Below are 18,832 nucleotides of genomic sequence, written 5' to 3'. Positions count from 1 at the left end.
TTTTCAGGTGTCCACCTCCAACAGGGGAGCTGGAAGAGCGTTGGCGGAGTTCTTCCTCCCCAAGCCAACCTACCTTGGTGCACAGATATAAACATTTGCCCAAGATCTGAAGGCTCCCGCGTCGGGCTGCCTCGCGGCCCTCGCCCGCGAAGCCCTCGACGATCCATGAGCCCCAGCGTCGCCCTCGGTTCGCCCGCCGGGAAGACGACCCCTCAGGAGTCGCAGCACCGGACTGCAGAACGCCGACCGGCGGGCTGCGAATCCCCCGAACAGGAATTCGCTCGGGGCTGCGATGGCGCCAGCAGCAGGGACTGAGGGCGGGGAGGCGGCCAGATCAAAGGGAGCCGCCTGCTGGGCCAAGACTTGTCCGGGAGCGCGAGGGGCCACCTGACTGGAAGAGCAGCCCGGATGCCGACGCCAGGCCGGGGCCCAGGAGGGCGGCGAGGCGCGCGCCCCCGCCCCGCTCGCCCCCCTGGCCGCCCAGGCGCCCCTTCAGAGCCCCGCGCGCTGGCGCGGCCCGGCCTGCGCCATCGTACCCGCTCCCGTCCGGGAGGAGGTGCGGCCCGACGCGAACGGACTCGCCGGAGCGGGCCTGGAGGCGCGAAAGTGCCCGGCGGAGTACCCTCGGGAGGTAGATGATGCCTCGACTCCCCGGCCGCGCGGGGCTCCTCCTCGGCGTGGTGCTGCTGACGGCGCTGCCGGCCGCGGGGCGAGGGCTCCCCCTGAGGAAGCCGCGGGGCCCTGCGCCCCGGCCCGGGAGTCACGCGAGGCTGGCGGAGGTGAGCGGCGGGGCGCGAGGCTGCGGCGCCTGGGTCTCTGCTTCCCTGGCCCCGCGCTCTGGCAGCTCGGCGAGCGGGGCTGGGACGCCAGCAGCGGCCCGCGAGTGCGAGGGAGGGGCCGGCCCGGATGTCCTGGGGCACCGAACACTGGCCAGGTGCGCTAGACCTGCGGTAGCCCCCACTCCCAGGCTGTGCAGCGGGCCACCCTGGGGAGAAACTTCACTTTTGTGCCAGTTGATGTGTGCACACACTCTGGAAACCGCCCAGTTTCCTCTCCGAGTGCTGCGGCCCCGCGGTCGCGTCGCCCGAGCACACCTCTCCTGCAGCCGCTCCATCCACATGCGCGCTCCTGGAGGAGTCAGAAGGGTGGGCGAGGACCGCTGCTCTTTGCGAATTGACGGGCAGGAGTTGCTGAGGTTCGACGGTCAAGTGACCCCCCTGGTGCAGCCTCTTCAATCAAATCTGCAAAGGATCTGAGTCCTTTGGGGGTGTGAATTGAAACAAGGTGAGGTAGGAAGTCCTCTTGTGGCTCAGCGGTAACGAAACCAACTGGTATCCATGAGGGTGTGGGTTCAATCCCTGGCCTCTCTCAGTGGGTTAAGGATCCGGTGTTGCAGTGAGCTGTGGTGTAGGTCGTAGATGAGGTTTGGATCTAGCGTTGCCGTGGCTGTGATGTAGGCCAGTGGCTGCAACTCCGATTAGACCCCTTGAGTGGGAATTTTCATATGCCACAGGTGCGGCTCTAAAAAGACACACACACACAAAAAAAGAATGAAACAAGGTGAGGTAGTAAATGGGGGCCTCCAGCTGTCTGGGTGGGAGAGGTCCACTAAGGACCTCTATATTATTACATACTTGGACACATAGCAGAGGTCGGTAAGAGGTGGAGGAGCACTTTGGGATGGGGGGGTGGGGGGCTGTGAGTGGGCTCTTGAATGCGACTGAAGGCAGAGAAGTGAGACAGAAGAGTAGTTTAGACACGATGAGAAGGCACCGTCCCCCATCACCAGGGGTCAGCAGTCCAGCCATTCCCTCCTGGACTATAGTGGACATTCGTCCCCAGGGGGACAAAACCCACCCGACTAGTTCCAGGGTTTGCAGGAGCGGGCCTGTGTGGTAGGGGTCTTGGCCCCTCCCATGCTCTGGGCAATTCAAGGAGGAGGCCAGAGTGGTTCACGTTCCAGATGAGGACACGCAGAGCAGAGCGCAGGGCCAGTGGAAGGTGCAGAAGACAGGGAAGTGAGTGAGAGCTCAGCCTGTGGCCCTGCTAGTGCCCAGACTGCTGAGGCCCTCCAGAGGCAATGGGGAGAACGCACCCCCCACTGCACTTCAGTTCTCTGTGGACTTGTTTATCCACCTTTTTTTCATGACTGCCCTTCCTCTGAAGGAGACTTATTTTTTATTCTAAGTGCCTCCTCTCATGAAATTTAAATGACAAGTCTATCCACTGTCTTTTGGAGGGTTGCAAACCATTATAATACGTAGATTTTTTTTTTTTAGCCTCTCCCCTGAGATCTAATTTTTGGCCCTGTTGTGAGTACATCCTGTAACCAGGGGTTCTCAGCCTCTGCAGTTATTGTTGTGTGTTGTAGCACTGTAGGGCATTTAATAACCTCCCTGCCCTCTACCAGTAGATGCCTGTAGCACCCACTTGCAGACAGAGCCAGACATTATTCCCTGAGGGATACCCCCATTCCCGCCTGTTGTTGGGAGCCACTGCTGAAGACAAAGCCAGAGGAACTGAACAGCCTTTGGCCAGTTCCACCTCCTCCGTGGAGATGACAGTGGAAATAAAATTAATTAATTGAATTGGCATTTTCCCCACTCATTTGGCATAAATATGTTATACTTTGGTACTTAGTGCTTTATACTGTAATTATCTTTAGAATGTTTGCCAGATCTTCCCCCCAAGACCAGCTCAGAGGATGAGTTATTTCAGAGCCAAAGTCACGTCTCCAGCCCTAGTACAGAGCCTGGCAGAGCCCTCAAAAACACGTTCGAGCAAATTAGTGCCATGAAGGAAAAACAGAACTTGGAGCCCTGGGCCTGGGGTTCTGGTCCCAGTGGGTAATTAAGTCATGGCTGACTCACTTGGGACCATTTTCTGACATTTGAAATGAGGGGCTAAGTCATCTCCATGTCCCATCTGGCTCAAACTTTGTTTCTGGAGTCCGGATGATGTGTGCTTGAGCTAAAGCCGTTACACATCAAAGCTGTGAGTAGAGGCCTATTGCTGAGCCTCAATTTACTTCTACATTTGAGTGGGCATAAGAGAACCCCTTCTGTCGGTTGAGTGAGAAGGGGCCCAACCGACAGAAGGGGCTGCACACGTGGGGGCTGGGGCCATACAGTTTGTTGGATGCTGAACGAGCCAAGAACCACACAACCCTGTCTTGGGTACACCAGCAGGAAGGATTCCCCTTGGGGCAGAGCTGGGGAAGTTCATGCTGTGGCGGCTGGGAGTCAGCTGCCAGGGAAGGAGCACTTGGCGAGGGTGTGGGCTGAGATGATGGCCCACACAGAGGAAGGCGCTTCTCAGCCCGGGGAAGTGTTGTGCACGTGGGCAGCGGTACTCCGGCAACACTAGTCCTGGCCCATGGTCCAGCTGGTGGCCCGGCAGCAGGGCCTGGACTGCAGGAGGTATGTGGTGGGTTGAAAAGTCTCACCTGAGAAGCAGGTATTTTCCTGAAGGTTGGCCTTCTTTGGTTGGGGTCTTTCTAGCCTAACCGGTGAGTCAGTGAACCAGTGAGTAAGCGACAGAAGGGGAACTGGAACCCAGGTCTGTGTGATGCCAAGCCTGTAGCCTGCAGCTGGGCACCTCTCTGCACCTGGACCTGCGTTCTCCCTCCAGACCATTCGTCTTGCTCTGAGAGGTAGGACCCATCAGAAAGCTGGCTGAGGGAGAGAGGGAAGGTCAGGAACAGGGGCTTGGAGGCTCGGCTGCTCAGCGGTCCCAGGCAAGTCCCAACCTCACTGGATCTCTGTCTTCTAATCTTGTTCCTGCTCTTGTCACCTCACTTGGTTGTTATGAGGATGAACCGGAAGGATGGATGCGAAAAGCCGAACATTCTGTTCTACAAGGGTTGTGTGTATGTGTGTGTGTGTGTGTGTGTGTGTGTGTGTGTGTGTGTTGATGGCAGAACCCACTGCATGTGGAAGTTCCCAGGCCAGGGATTGCATCTGAGCCGCAGCTGCAACCTACGCCACAGGCAATGCCAGATCCTTTAACCCACTGTGCCCAGGCCAGGGATCGAACCTGCGCCTCTGCAGCGAACTGAGCTGCTGCAGTCAGATTTTCAATCCATTGCACCACAGCAGGAACTCCCTGTTCTAATGTTTCGTTCAGTCAGCACCTTCCATACCCAGAGTGGTAGGCAGCAAACCAGAGGGTGCAGCCCCTGCCTGAAGCTGGGAAAGCACAAGGATTTAAGAGCACAGACTCTCCAGCCAGAACACCTGCCTCAAAACCTGCTCTGCTGGCTCCCTGTGTAACCCCGAGCAAGTTACTTTACCTCTCTGATCCTTGGCTGCCCCATCTAGGAAGTGAGGAAGATGCTTGAAAGGGTGGTTGTGAGGATTCAGGGGGTTGGGGCTACATAGTTCTCAGGGCCCCAAGAATGAAAATGTGGGCTCTCTAAGCCCTTCAGGATGGCAACAGCGGAGCAATAAACCCAGTGTAAAGCCCGGTGCAAATACATGCAGCATGAGGTTGCCCTGGTGCTTGGAGGGTGTGCTCTGGGGGCTCCACGGGGTGACAGGGTGGGCTGGGTTAGAACCCACCAGTGAGAAGGGTGAAGTTCAGCCCCATTGACCTCCCCGTGGTCCTCTTTTTTCTTGTCTTTTTAGGGCCATACTCAAGGCATATGGAGGTTCCCAGGCTAAGGGTCAAATTGGAGCTGTAGCCACTGGCCTATGCCACAACCATAGCAATGCTGGATCTGAGCTGAATCCTCGACCTACACCGCAGCTTGCAGCAATGCCAGATCCTTAACCTGCTGAGCGAGGCCAGGGATTGAACCCATGTCCTCATGGATATTATTCGGGTTCGTTTACACTGTGCCACTGCGGGAACTCCCTACACGTACCTATTCATCCATTCTTTTCCAGATCCTCTTCCATTATAGGTTATTACAAAATATTGAGTATAGTTCCCTATGCTATATAGTAGGTCCTTGTTGTTTTTCCACTTTATATATAGTAGTATGAATACGTGAATCCTATACTCCTAATTTGTCCCTCCCCTCCCCCTTTGCCCTTTAGTAACTGTAAGTTTGTGTTCTGTGAGTCTGTTTCTGTTTTGTAAATAAGTTCATTTCTGTCTTTTTTGTTTGTTTGTTTTGTCTTTTCTAGGGCCACACCCATGGCATATGGAGGTTCCCAGGCTAGGGGTCTAATCAGAGCTGTAGCTACCGGCCTACACCAGAGCCACAGCAACTCGGGATCTGAGTCGCGTCTGTGACCTACACCGCAGCTCATGGCAACACCGGGTCCTTAACCCACTGAGCGAGGCCAGGGATCGAACCTGTAACCTCATGGTTCCTAGTCAGATTTGTTAACCACTGAGCCAAGACGGGAACTCCTGTATCATATTTTAGATTCCACATTTAAATGATATCATATGATATTTTTCTTTGACTTCACTTAGTGTGATCATCTCTAGGTCCATCCATGTTGCTGCAAATGGAATTATTTCATTCTTTTTTGTGGCTGAGTAATATTCCATTGTGTATATGTAATCACATCGTTTTTATCCATTCATCTGTCAATGGACATTTAGTCTTTGTTTGTTATTTTTAGGGCTGCACCCATGGCATATGGAAATTCCCAGGCTAGGGGTCAAATTGGAGCTGTAGCTGCTGGCCTATGGCACAGCCACAGCAATGCCAAATCCAAGCCACATCTGCAACCTACACCACAGCTCATCCTTAACACCTGATCCTTAACCCACTAAGTGAGGCCAGGGATCACACCCAAGTCCTCCTGGTACTAGTCAGGTTTGTTGAGCCAAGATGGGAACTCCTGTCAATGGACATTTGAGTTGCTTCCATATCTTGGCTATTGTAAATAGTGCTACCGTGAATATATCGTGAATATACTGTATCTTTTCGAATTATTGTTTTCTCGGGATAGATGCCCAGGAGTGGGATTGCTGGATCCTATTGTAGCCCTATTTTTAATTTTTTAAGGAACTTCCATACTGTTTCCCATAATGGCTACACCAATTTACAGCCCCACCACCTATTAGGAGTATTCCTTTTTCCACGGAGCATTCTTTATTAGTAGCCTCCCTTCTCTGACTCACTCTCCCACCCTGCTGATGTCTCCAGGGATCACCTTGCAAAGGAACCACTTGTCCTTGAATCTTTGTCTCAGGGTTGGCTTCTCAAGGAACTAAAACTAAGAGCAGATACCTCCTTCCCCACCACGAGTTCCCCCAGGGACTGGTTCACAGGGCAGGAGACTTCAAGAGAGGAAGGGTGGCGTGTGTGGCTGTGAGGTTGAGGTTCTCTGTGGCCTCTCCGCATCCTCTGGTCTGATTGGGCACCAGGGAGCAGAGAGCGCGAGGAGGGCTGGACACAGACACTTGGAACACCTGCTGGACACCAGCTCTTTCCCATCACTGTGTCTTTTTACAGAGGTTATGTCACCTTCCAGGGTGCCTGCAAGTCAGAAGCCAGGCCACCACTGGGATTATAGACCCAGATGGCCTGACGCTAGAGCAGGGTTTCTTACCTGCAGCACTGTGGACACCCTGGGCTGGATAATCCGTGCTGTGAGGACTATACTATGTACTGTAAGATCTCTGGCTTCTACTCACTAGATTGCAGTAGCACCTCCCTCCAGCTGTGACAACAAGTGTCATTGCCAAATGTCCCCAGATGAAACCCACTGCTTAACCACCTGCCCATGAGGGTGTGCACGTCAATCCGCCAAAAAGGCTGCAGACCCTGAACTCCTGCTGCCCAAGTCTACCTGTACCTGTGACCAGAGGCTGCAGACCGAGGAACCACTGAGCAGCATTGCAGTTAGGGTTTCTGTGGAATTGTGGGTGGGAACTCTCAGGAAGGCAGCATCTGGGGATGCTCCAGGCCTCTAGGATTGGCCAGCCAAGGGGTTGGGTTGCTCCATTACTCATCTGCCCAGTCCTCCGCTCATCCATCCTGGCTGTCTAGACCAGAATACTTTGACTCAGTGGGAGACTTCAGGCCCTGGCTGAGATGGACTCATGGCTGTCCTGGCATCAAGCATTTAGTGTGGGGACCTTGGAGCCAGGCATCTGGGGACCACAGAAGGAGGGGGTCCAAGGGGAGAAATTGATACAGCCCCTGATCTGTGAAGTAGACTCTTGGTGCTCTCACCTGTAGAGGTTTTTTTTTTTTTTTTTGTCTTTTTGCTATTTCTTGGGCCACTCCCACGGCATATGGAGGTTCCCAGGCTAGGGGTCCAATTGGAGCTGTAGCCACCGGCCTACGCCAGAGCTACAGCAACACGGGATCCGAGCCGCGTCTGCAACCTACACCACAGCTCATGGCAACACCGGATCCTTAACCCACTGAGCAAGGGCAGGGACCGAACCCACAACCTCATGGTTCCTAGTCGGATTCGTTAACCACTGCGCCACGACGGGAACTCCTCACCTGTAGAATTAGAGCATCACGGTTAAAAGCATGGGCTCTGGGAGTTCTCTTGTGGTGTAGCTGGTTAAGGATCCTGCGTTGTCAGTACAGTGACTTGGGTTGCTTCTGTGTCGAGTTGGATCCTTGGCTCAATAATTTTCAAATGTCACAGGCACAGCCAAAAAAAGAGAAGAAAAAAAAAAAAGAGCAGGGGCTCCGGGCACAGGCTGCCTGGTTCAAATCCTGCTTCTACCACTAAATGTCTGTGTGACCTCAGGCAAGTTTCTTGCTCTTTCTGTGCCTTTATTTTCATTATTAAAATGAAAATGACAGGCGTTCCCATTGCGGCTCAGCAGAAATGAATCTGATTATAATCCATGAGGACGCAGGTTCAGTCCCTGGCCTCGCTCAGTGGGTTAAGGACCCGGCGTTGCTGTGGCTGTGGTGCAGGTCACAGATGAGGCTCGGATCCTGCCTTGCTATGGCTGTGGTGTAAGCCAGCAGCTGTAGCTCTGATTCGACCTCTAGCCTTGGAACCTCCATATGCCACAGGTGCAGCCCTAAAAAGACAAAAAAAAAAAAAGGAACCGACAGCTAGCACTTACCTCAGAGGGTTGTTGGGAGGATGAAACTAATGACGGAAGTGTTTAGAATAATGCCTGGCACACAGTGGATTTTGTGGAAGTGTTTGATACATAAAATTCTGACAGGTAGCAATTAGTCTTCTCATTTTGCTAATGAGAAATCCTCAAACTGAACAACCTAGTCGTTCAATTCAAGAGAGAGAGCTGGGATCGGAACCCAAGCTGACCTGACACTCCAGATCCCTGTTTTTCAGCCACATACGACCCTATTCCAGGTATGAGGGGGCTGGTGGGGTCAAGGCTGTGGCCTGGCTGAGGCAGGGTCCACTGGCTCCAGGCCTCTGAGGCTCTCAAGGAAGCTCCAGCCAGGGCCCTGTCTGCCTGGTTTAGAGACCAGGGCGGGGGCTGCCGCCTGGAGGTAGGTGCCGAGCCCCAGGGCTCCTCTTTTGGAGCCAGAGCAGGAATTGAGACATCCAGGATCTGCTTCCACTTATTACTTGTGCTGAAGCCAGGATGGCCCTGGCTGGTGGAGGGAATTAATTGGCAGATAGACAACCATAAGAGCAGCCTGGAACAGGAGATGAGGCTGGGCCCGGGGGGCCGGGGCAGGTGAGGAAGGTAGCTATGGTCAGCCATGCCTGGGAATACAGCCCCCACATGGACAGACGGCTTGGGAAGGCCAGGGGGCAGGGGAGCGTGCTGAGGGGAAAGGCCCGCACCTGCTGCCCACTCCCCTGCAGGCCTCCCTGGGCCTTCCTGCCCTGAGCAGGAGGGCCTGGGTGTCTGCTCTTGGACAAAGGTTCTGGAAGATTCTGGGGCAGCTGTCTGCACACCGCGCTGCAGAACCACTGCCTTAAACATCTTACTTCCCCTCGGGGCCTCAGCTTCTTCATCTGTGAAACAAGGTAGTAGGATTGTATTTCCTCCAAGGGTAGAAACCTGATTTTAACCCTCCTGCTCATGCCTCATGTTGGCGTTGTTGGCCCAAGCGCTTTGTAGACACCGTCCACCCCCTGAGGTGTTAAAGCAGATGCATATGGGTGCAGGGTCACAGGGGGAGTTTGTGACCTGGTCTGACTGCGGGGCTCCCCCTGCACCCCACCATCAGCCTTTTCCAGGCCCGCAGGGGCCCGGATCTCAGTCATTGCTCCCTCCCCGTCTCTCTCCCACAGGTCTTGGCCTCCCCAGATCCCAGCTCTCCTGGAGAAGAGGGGGCACCTCTGTTCTCCAGAGCCCGCCTCCAGGCAGGGCCACACCGACATAGGCGCCGGGCCCTCAGAGAGCCAGCAGCCCTGATCCTGGACCAGACTTCCTTGCCTGGGACCCTGGAGGATGCTCCCTTGCTGCTGGAGCTGCAGAAGCTGCCAGGATTGGCCAACACAGACTTGAGTGCCCCGAACCCCAACATCCAGGTGAGAGCTACAGGGGGCTGTGGGCCCTGGACTCCTGGAGAGGAACTGGACTGAACAGCACAGCTCTGAGGTCAGGCGTCCCATCCTGTAGTCCTTGGCGGGCTGGGGTCCTCTGGGGAGCAGAGAAGGTCACTCCCGAGCACCCCCTGTGGAGCAGGGGAGAGGCACTTCCTCCCCCACTGTTTTTTTTTTTTTTGCCTTTTTAGGGCCACACCTGTGGCATTTGGAGGTTCCCAGGCTAGGGGTCAAATCGGAGCTGCAGCTGTGGACCTATGCCAGAGCCACAGCCACACCAGATCTGAGCCGTGTCTGCAACCAGCTCACAGCAACACCAGACCTTCAATCCACTGAGCGAGGCCAGGGATTGAACCCATGTCCTCATGGATACCAGTCGTGTTTGTAACCTGCTGAGCCACGACAGGAACTCCCTTGCTCCCCCACTTTCTCGCTGCTTACCAGGAGCAAGTAACTCTCAGAGCCGCTGTTTCCTAGGCCATAGCAAGGCACAAACAGCCCAGCCTGGCAGGGCTGTCAGGACCAAACCAGCAGAGAAGTTTCCTTGGGCTGCAGGGAATCCCTGGAATAAGGGGGGAGGCCCAGGAGAAAGCCTGAAGGTCTGATCCCTGCCCAGGCCCACCCCTTCCTGCAGGCCCCTCAAGAATGGAATGGGCTGGTGGGGTGGGGGGCCTGCCCGCTGGAGGGGCTTTATGGGAGAGAAAACCAGAGGGCTTGGTGGAATTCCAGTTTACATGCTTCACTGGCAGTCCAAATCTGTATGATAATAATCCCTGCATTTTGTATACCATCTACAGCTTACAAAACACTTTCACCAAAAGAGAAAAAGGTCACAAAAGTATACAACACAGAGCATTCTAAAATTGTTTAGGGCTTCCGTTGTGGCTCAGTGGTACCAAATCTGACTGGTATCCATGAAGACTCGGGTTTGATCCCTGACCTCGCTTAGTGAGTTAAGGATCTGGCGTGGCTGTGGCTGTGGTGTAGGCTGGCAGCTGTAGCTCTGATTCCACCCCTAGTCTGGGAACTTCCATATGCTGCTGGTGGGGCCCTAAAAAGAGAGAGGAAAAAAAAAGTGTATGTGTGAGAGAGAGAGAGAGAGTATGTCTCTATATATGTCTATATATTTTAACTTGGAAGTTTAATCACCAAAATATTATCTGTCAGAGGTAGAATATGGGTGATTTCCATTTTCTTTCTTTTTTTTTAATTGCTTAAATTTTTTTAAAATTACTTAATGCATTTCCATTTTCTTCTTTGTATTTTGCTGAGTTTTTTCCCCCCAGTTTTGTTCTGTGGCCTCATATTACTTTGTAATAGACAAATTGATGTTTTCAGAGTTTACTTTCACATAAATGATTGCATTTGACTTATTTCCTGTCCACCATGTGGTGAGCAAGAGGCGCCCCTCCCTGGGGCTGTTGCGGGCATTTGCTGTCATCTGGTGTCATTTTCCTGCCCTCCAATGAGGAAATAGAGGTTCAGGGCTGTCAGTGGCCCTGGAACCAGAATTCAAACCCAGCTTCTCTTTTTTTTTTATGGCCACACCTGCAGCATATAGAAATTCCCAGGCAACGAACTGAATCAGCAACACTGGATCCTTTAACCTACTGCACGGGGCCAGGATTCAAACCCGTGCCTCCGAAGCAACCCGAGCCACAGAGCCAGCTTTTCTTAAACTAGTGGGTCTCCACCCTGGCACATGTTAGAAGCACCACACCTGGCCCCACCTCCCCCCAGTTAAATCTGGGAGGGAGGAATCTCCAGGTCCTTCTTTTGCACAGCCAGGCCTTAGGTGGTGACTGCATGGGCTCTGGGAGGCCTACAGGATGGGCCGAGAGAACAGCCACCTTGGGGAAAAGGCTGGCCCCTCCCCCTGTGCCTGCCCCCCAGGCTTATCATCTCCTCTCTCTTTGGAGTCCACTCGGAGCCCTCCCTCACTGGCTGGCCTGTGTCTGTCCCTCTGCAGGTGACCATCGAGGTGGTGGAGGACCCCCAGGCTGAGGTGGAGATGGACCTGATGGCCGAGCCCAGCAATCGCTGGCCCCAGGGCGCCCCCAACTGGCTGCCCACCAAGGAACTCTTCTGGCCCCTATTCTGGGGCTACCTGGAGGGCGAGGAGGGGAGGATCAATGTCAAGGGCAGAGCGCCAGGGGAAGAGGAGGAAGTGGAGGAGGAGGGTTACCCTCCAGAGTACAGTGAGACTGAGGACCAGGAGGACGACGATGAGGAAGACGACGATGACAAGGAGCCTGGGTTCAGTGGGGCCACAGGAGGCCTGGAGCAGGGCTGGCTGTCCCCTGGGGACTGGGCCTTCAAGGAGCCAGACAGCTATGGTGAGCACCCCCATCTTAGCGCCCCCCCCAACCCCGACTGCTGCCCCTGGAGGTCCTGAGTGGAAACGGGAGCGAGCGCTTCCTGGGCCCAGGTAGCTGGGAGGTCAGGCTTAGGTCTGAGCAAACGCCATCATCAGCTAAATAACAACATTACTTATGGCTTGCAAAGGTTTTTCTCCCCCCCCTAAATTGACCATCACAACAGCCCTGATACCTTCTAAGCAAAACAGGAATTTGTTAATATATATATTCCTATCTATCAGATTCCAACAAATTAAGAAATGTTATAAACCGCACCACTCACAACTGACCTCATTTTCAGACTGTGGGTTTGGATCCTGGGTCAGCTACTTACCAGCTGAGTGATTTTGGGCAAGTTACTTAACCTCTCTGTGACTCAGGTCTTTCCTCAGTAAAATGGAGATGGGCACAGCCCTTACTGAGTAGGATTGGGTGTAGAGAGTAGTGACTTAATACTTTTAAAGTGCTGGTACTGGAGTTCCCACAGCGGCTCAGTGGAAATGAATCCGACTAGGAACCATGAGGTTGTGGGTTCGATCCCTGGCCTTGCTTAATGGGTTAAGGATCTGGTGTTGTCATGAGCTGTGGCATAGGTCACAGACTCGGCTCGGATCTGGTGTTGCTGAAGCTGTGGTGTAGGCTGGCAGCTGCAGCTGATTCCGACCCCTAGCCTGGGAACCTCCATATGCCGCAGGTGCGGCCCTAAAAAGCAAAGAAAGAAAGAATTTTTTTAAAGAAAACAACATGGCAGTGCAGATTGTTCATAAAATAGCACCTAAAGCTTGCCCCCCAGCCTGTGACGTGCATTTTTATTTTTGCATTTTGCAGTTCTGGTTTTCTCTGGGTGCAGACGTGTTTCACACAGAGTTATAGCACTTCTGCCCAGAGCCTCTCATCATTGATTCAGAATAAGTTGCAGCACGCTTTTCCCATTTCGCCAAAATCGTGTGAGGTAACAGGCAGAAGTTTCATGACTTTCAGCTTTTCTCCCATTGATTTTCCCAGCCTGCTCCGGCCTGCCGGGAAGTGAAGACAGCCGGGTGGGTGTGTCACTGCTTCGGGGGTTCCACAAAGAGCCCTGGGTTTCAGCCCCGCACAGCCAGAGGGCTTTGGGTGCAGTCATGGGGTATTTCAGGACTGGTCACAGTCCAGGACTGGGTCACTAACGTGGGCAGCAGGGACAGACTTTAATATCCCAGTGCCAGGGAGGAATTGTCACCCTTGGGGGGGTTTTTTGTGTGTGTTTTGTTTTGTTGCCACACCCACAGCTTGTGAAATTTCCCAGGCCAGGGATCAAAGCCAAGCCACAGCAGTGACAATACCAGATCCTTAACCCATTGCACTGTAAGAGAAATCCCCCTTGGTTTTTTGTTCTTTTTTTGCTTTTTTTAAAGGTCTGCACCCATGGCATACAGAAGTTCCCAGCCTAGGGGTCCAATAGGAGCTCCAGCTGCCAGCCTACACCACAGCCACAGCAATGCAGGATCTGAGCTGCATCTTCAACCTATACCACAGCTCACGGTAATGCCAGATCCTTAACCCACTGAGCGAGGCCAGGGATCAAACCTGCAACCTCATGGATACTAGTCGGGTTCCTTACTACTTAATGAGCCACAGCAGGAACTCCCTACCTTGGTTTTGATTGACCTAAAAACTGTAGGGGAACTTGCCCAAGGTCACACCAATGGTAGTCAGCTGGCTTCCAGCCATCTTTTCCTCTTCATTGCTGTGTGGGCAGTGGAGGGCTGGGGTTTTGCCACCTCTTCATTTGCTCGGCTGTTCACTGCAGGGGGTACCCAGCTGAGCGGGCACGTGGTCCTGAAATTCAGTCCATGCTCCATCCATTAGGGGAGTCCTGGCCCGGGCTACATCCTCCTGAGGAAAGGTTACCCTTTGCTAATTTACACCACTGCACCCTGTGGGCTCTGCTCACTCACCCTGACTCCCCGCCCTGACCCAGACCATGAGCTTTAAGAGGAGTGGAGCCCCTGGTCTCCCTGCCCTGGGAGCTGCGGCGGTGGCAGCCAGCGGAGGACTCGGCCCTGCGGCTCCGCCTGCACTGCTACCAAGTCCCGTGCCTGCGACCTGCCCCACGTCCTGGTGAGACAAGCCCCAGCTCCTGCATAAGGAGTGGCTTACACACTGGGCTTGGTCCCCTGGGAGTGTGGGCCTGCAAGCCTTGTACGGGGTGGGCTCAGGAGAGGGGAGGCAGGAAGCTTACAAACACGGTGGTCCTGCCTCGTCCCAGGCCTGTCCCAGATGCTGTGGGCGCCGAGTGCCTAGTGAGGGCTGGGCTTCCCATCGGGACGCAGAGGTGCCCTGCATACGGCACCACCAGCCTGGCCTCCTCTCTTCCCAGAGGCGCCGAGGATGAGGACCCCTTGGGCTTCCCCAGTGAGGGGTGGCAGCCCCTGGCCCACAATGCTACGGACATGCTCAGCCCAGGTCAGTTGGGGGGGTGGGGAGTAGGCCCTGCCCCTGAGGGGTTGGGGGCAAACCTCCCTCTGCACGGGCAGGAATCGTGCCTCCACCACTGAGGCAGAGCACACACCTTCCAGTTGGAAGGGAACTGTAGTGTTTCTGAGCACCCCCGAGCCAGGTCCATGGGACATCGATATTCCTGCTGAAATGAAAGTCTTGATGGGAGCCTTGAACTTGGAGATCATCCACTGGGGCATATTCTCCTTGGCAGCAGGATGGGGTGGGGACATTTTGGCTTCAATGCCCTGTTCACTCTAGGAGGTTCATGGCAGGCTCTGTCTGGGGAGCTGTCAGAAATAGGTCAAGGACCAGAGCTCTAGAACTGCTCCTCCCGCAGCTTGGAGCGGGCCATGCTTTCACCAGCCACGCTCCATATCTGTGTTCTTGCTCACCTGCACCCCACGAGGAGGCAGGTGGCTGCCAGCAGCTGCCCCCTTTAAGATGGGTCTATACTCAACACCGCGAAGCCCACTGAGCCGGGATGGTGCACCTGGCCCTGTGTGGGGCAGGAGGGTTCCCAGAAGACTAAGCCCTCTCCCTGCCCTCAGGGGGCTCAGGTCTTAGGGAGAAAGACACACATGACCAGCTTAAGCACAGCACTGCTGAGTGGGCCCCACGGGCAATTTACTGTGTGGCCAGAGTCTGAGACCACATTTCCCAAGGTAGGGAGAGGGACGGAGGGCAGCATAGACAGAGGGGCCACTGGAGGTGCAGAGAGACAGAGCGAGCCTGACAAAGGCAAAGTTAAGAACGAGAAATGGGCCCGTGGCTAAAACAGGGAAGCATTTTCTTACTAGCAGCCTAAAAGTGCTGTCTGTGCCCTCAACCACCCCAGCTCCTCCCCCAGGATCCCAGGCTCTGTCCTACCATCCAGCGTCTAAAGGGACAAGGCCTGGCTCAGCAAAGGGCCCCCAGTCCCCTCCTCCAGCCCCTGGCCAGTGTCCATTCTGAACCACAGCCTTTAGATTCAGCTTGCCGGGGGTGGCACAGGGTCGCTCTTATCCATCAACAGTGGTGGCCAGGTTGGACTACCCACTGCTCTGGCATGGGCCCTCCTGCCCCTAAGGCCCTACCCGGCCATGCCTTTGCACCCGCTGGGGCCTGGGCCTTCTCCCTCCATGCAGGGGGCCCTTGACCAGCCCCCACCCCACCAGCGGGCTGACCGGTTTCCTTCCCACACTCCCCTGCCCTCTTGCAGATGTGGACAGCTGTGAGAAGTGGCTGAACTGCAAGAGTGACTTCCTAGCCAAGTACCTGAGCCAGGAGCTGCGGGACTTGCCCAGCTGCCCGTGCGCCTACCCGCTGGAGGTCGCGTACAGGGCCGTGAGCCTGCGGGACGAGCGGCAGGGCCGCAGCTTCCGGTGGAGGGACGCCAGCGGCCCGCGGGAGCGCCTGGATGTGTACCAGCCCACGGCCCGCTTCTGCCTGCGCTCTCTGCTGTCGCCGCAGAGCAGCACGCTGGCCTCCCAGCTCTGCTGCTACGACGCGGGCAGCCAGCTGCTGACCCGGGGCAAGGGTGCGGCCGCGCCCGACCTCGTCAGCACCGACTTCTCGCTTGAGCTGCACTTCAAGGTGGACACGCTGCCCTGGCTCCTGTGTAAGGGGGACTGGAGCCGCTACCACGCCGTGCGGCCCCCCAACAATGGCCGGGCCTGCGCGGACAACCCTCTCGAGGAGGAGTACCTGGCCCAGCTGCAGGAGGCCAAGGAGTACTAGTGGGCGGGGGGCGGCTGTGCTCCAGAACTTTCCTTGCAGCCCCCTCACCCTGCCTCTGCCCAGGTCTGGTGAGGCCAGGCTGGTGCCCCGAGCCCTCTGCCTTTGAACCTGAGGCAGGGAGGTGAGCAGCCCGGCTGCCGCCCTGGGGAAGGGAAGAAGGCTGAGATGGGTATAGGGCCCAGGCTGAGAGGAGGAGCCTGCCCCCAAGGCCCCCCAGGGTGCTGGGAAATGTGTGTATGTGGGGGCCTCTCTCCTGCCCGCTAGGAGGCGCTGTCCCAGCCTGGCCACCCATTTTCCTTCCTCTCCTCCAAGCCGGGCCCTTCTGCCCTGGCTCTGTGTGCAGCTGCGAGCGGGGCTCTCCACTCATACCCGGATCGATCAGGCCGAGCAGTGAGTCACTCAGACCCCGAGCCCTGAGGGTCAGTCCTTTCATCCCGCCCACAGCTGCCCTGGGCCCTGGCCCTCTTGCCCCATCCCCTGCTGGGAAGGTTCTCCTCAGCTCCCAGCTGCCTTCCGTGGACCCTAGTTGAAGGCAATGTGTGGGGCCGTAAGTGGAGGGAGGTGCTGAGGCAGCCAAGACATGGCAGGATCCAGGTGGGAGCGGTCAACGACTTCTGGTCCCTTTCTTTCAGACCTCTGTTCTGTCCAGGTTGAAGGTGTGTCGGGGCTGGGAGATGGCACACTCCTGAATGGGCACAGCAGTCAAGCTTGGGGTAGCTCAGGACCCGCCCAGGAGGATGTTATGTGCAGGCTGATTAGGTAGATCATTTCTCCAGGCCATGGGGAGAGGAGGGGCAGCCCCGGTTTGTAGCATTTGGGCAATTTCTGTGGTGTAAACATTCCCACTGGGGCCCACTTCAAGCTCCCAAGGTGATGTCATTGAATGCACTGAGCTCAGAGATGCAGGGGATCAGCTCTCGCGCCTCTTGCCTCTTTCCTGCCTCCCCTCCCTCCCCCACCCCAACACTTCCTTGCTGAGGTCTCTGTTCACCAAAGCCTCCAAAAGGTAGGGGACTTCAGTCTTGGCCCCTAGACAGCTGACCTGAAGCTCTCTGGGAGCCTTGGCAATAAAGCACTTTATTTTCAAATTCTGTTTGATGAAGAATTTGGGGCCCTAGCAGAGCAGAGGGGTGAGGGAGCCCTTGCTTACAGCCCAAGCCTATCTCCCATGGGCCGTGTTGGTGATCACCCAACCCAGCTGGGCAGGCAGAGCTCCTAGGGCACAGAGCTTAGACTAAACATCAGTTGTCCTTACTTGCACCCATAAAGGGCTGCCTGGGAGGCGGCTTGGAGCTAGCAGGACCTCAGGGGCACATTCATTCTAAGTCCTTTGGTCAGAGAGGTAAATTGCATATACACTGGAGGAAGAGGCCCTACTTCTCCAGGTAACTTGCTGCAAGGTGATCCAATGCGGAGTTGTCCAAAGGACTATACCTGTAAGATAACCGAGGAGGACTGTACCCTGCCTTAGTTGGTACCCTCACCAGACACTCCACTGTCACGGCTGGCATTTGGTGAAGTCAGAGACACACCAGCAGAATGAGACAAGATGTGTTCAGAGCCACACCTGGAAAAGCTCAGCGGGCCAGATGTTTCCCATTTCCATCACACCTGGAGGTAAGTTTCTTAGTCTGATCCTGGATCACAGTCTAACAGTATTCTAGCACAATCAGAATATTTCGGGGTCAGGGAGGGCGGGATCTCAGGATACTAGATGGAAGCCAAGTTCACCTCCCTCTCACTTGTCTGGGAAACTCAATATGATTGGCCAGGAATGTTTTGATTACGTTTTAGAAGAAACTTAAATAAGATAGAGCTATCCCAGGGTCTGTTTTCATAGAAAACTGCTAATATAATTTACCTTGACGCTTAGAACACACTGCCTAAGTTTAATCTATTCCTAATGCTTGCCTATTACCCAGACTGAAGGTAGCCACCCCTAATTTTTTTTATCTCTGACATGAAAAGGGAGCTGGCAAGGAGAATTGAAGGGGCTGGTATTTATTCAAACTGTACAAAAGAGACACTGTGCAGGTGGCTGTGGGCTTAGGGAACACCTGTGTGATGAGAAGTAGTTGTGGAGGGGTCACTGACCCTGTTAAAGGGAGGATTTCAGCAATGGCCAGTATCAGAGCCAGGAGGGGCCTGTGAAATCCGAGAGGACCCTCCTGCCCTCGGTCCAGTGTCGGTCACATCCTGGGCTCGTCTGACCGTTCTCAGCCCAGACACCAGGAGCCCTCCGTGGCCATGCATCCAGTACGAACACGACCGCTGCTTCTAGCTTAGCTGCCCCAGTTTACTCATAAAGGATGCTAAGCTGGGCAAGAGAGGGTTTAAAACAACCAACAGTACAAACCTCCCAGATCCTGCCGACTTCTCTTGTCTCTTTGAAAACAGGAGGTTTCAGATCCTTTGTCTCATTTTTCACAAAAGGGCCCCAGGTGTGCTTCTTTGGCTCCTCCATTACAATTAGATTAAAAAAAAAATGTTGAAGAGCATCTCAGAATCCATCCGTGGTATCAGTATCGCCTGGGATGTTAAAAGCTAAGTCACCCAGGTCCCCGGACTCCATCTCTAGGGGTGGGGTCCACTTTCCTGAACTTAACAGTTTCCCTCACTCAGGTGGTTCTTAGTTGAGGAGAACCCTTGGCCTAGGATTTGCAATTTGGCAGATTAATCAGCCTTTCAAAAGGTCAATTACCTGCTCCAGGGAAAACGTGTGCACTCAAGAGCCCAGAAGTCAGCAGGTCCCATGCCCAAGGTACCGTGCGTCTGCTTTCATCTCTAAGGTGCTCATAAGGTAGCTATTATACCCGTTTTACGGACGAGGAAATGTACCCAATTTGTTAGGTGACACAGTTACAGTTCAAA

At 54.8% G+C, this 18,832-nt stretch overlaps 1 protein-coding gene across 1 annotated transcript; it reads left to right on the top strand.

Moving 5' to 3' along the window:
* Nucleotides 1–466: 466 nt before the first annotated feature.
* Nucleotides 467–17,049, top strand: ISM2 (isthmin 2). The gene is made up of 4 exons (XM_047796638.1): nt 467–779; nt 9,153–9,392; nt 11,377–11,743; nt 15,444–17,049. The coding sequence occupies exons 1-4, from the start codon at nt 636–638 to the stop codon at nt 15,959–15,961; spliced, it is 1,269 nt and encodes a 422-aa protein (XP_047652594.1). The 5' UTR covers nt 467–635; the 3' UTR covers nt 15,962–17,049.
* The last annotated feature ends 1,783 nt before the right edge of the window (nt 17,050–18,832 follow it).

The sequence above is a fragment of the Phacochoerus africanus genome, chromosome 9 (genome assembly GCF_016906955.1).
Source record: "Phacochoerus africanus isolate WHEZ1 chromosome 9, ROS_Pafr_v1, whole genome shotgun sequence".
NCBI lineage: Eukaryota > Metazoa > Chordata > Mammalia > Artiodactyla > Suidae > Phacochoerus > Phacochoerus africanus.
This window is presented reverse-complemented; position numbering and strand designations above follow the sequence as displayed.

Bases quoted from the DNA above. Each gene is read 5' to 3' on its own strand.
- ISM2 (XM_047796638.1), top strand. From the start codon at position 636: ATGATGCCTCGACTCCCCGGCCGCGCGGGGCTCCTCCTCGGCGTGGTG. The intron at 9,393-11,376 runs GTGAGAGCTACA...GTCCCTCTGCAG, and splicing joins CCCCGAACCCCAACATCCAG to GTGACCATCGAGGTGGTGGA. The intron at 11,744-15,443 runs GTGAGCACCCCC...GCCCTCTTGCAG, and splicing joins CAAGGAGCCAGACAGCTATG to ATGTGGACAGCTGTGAGAAG.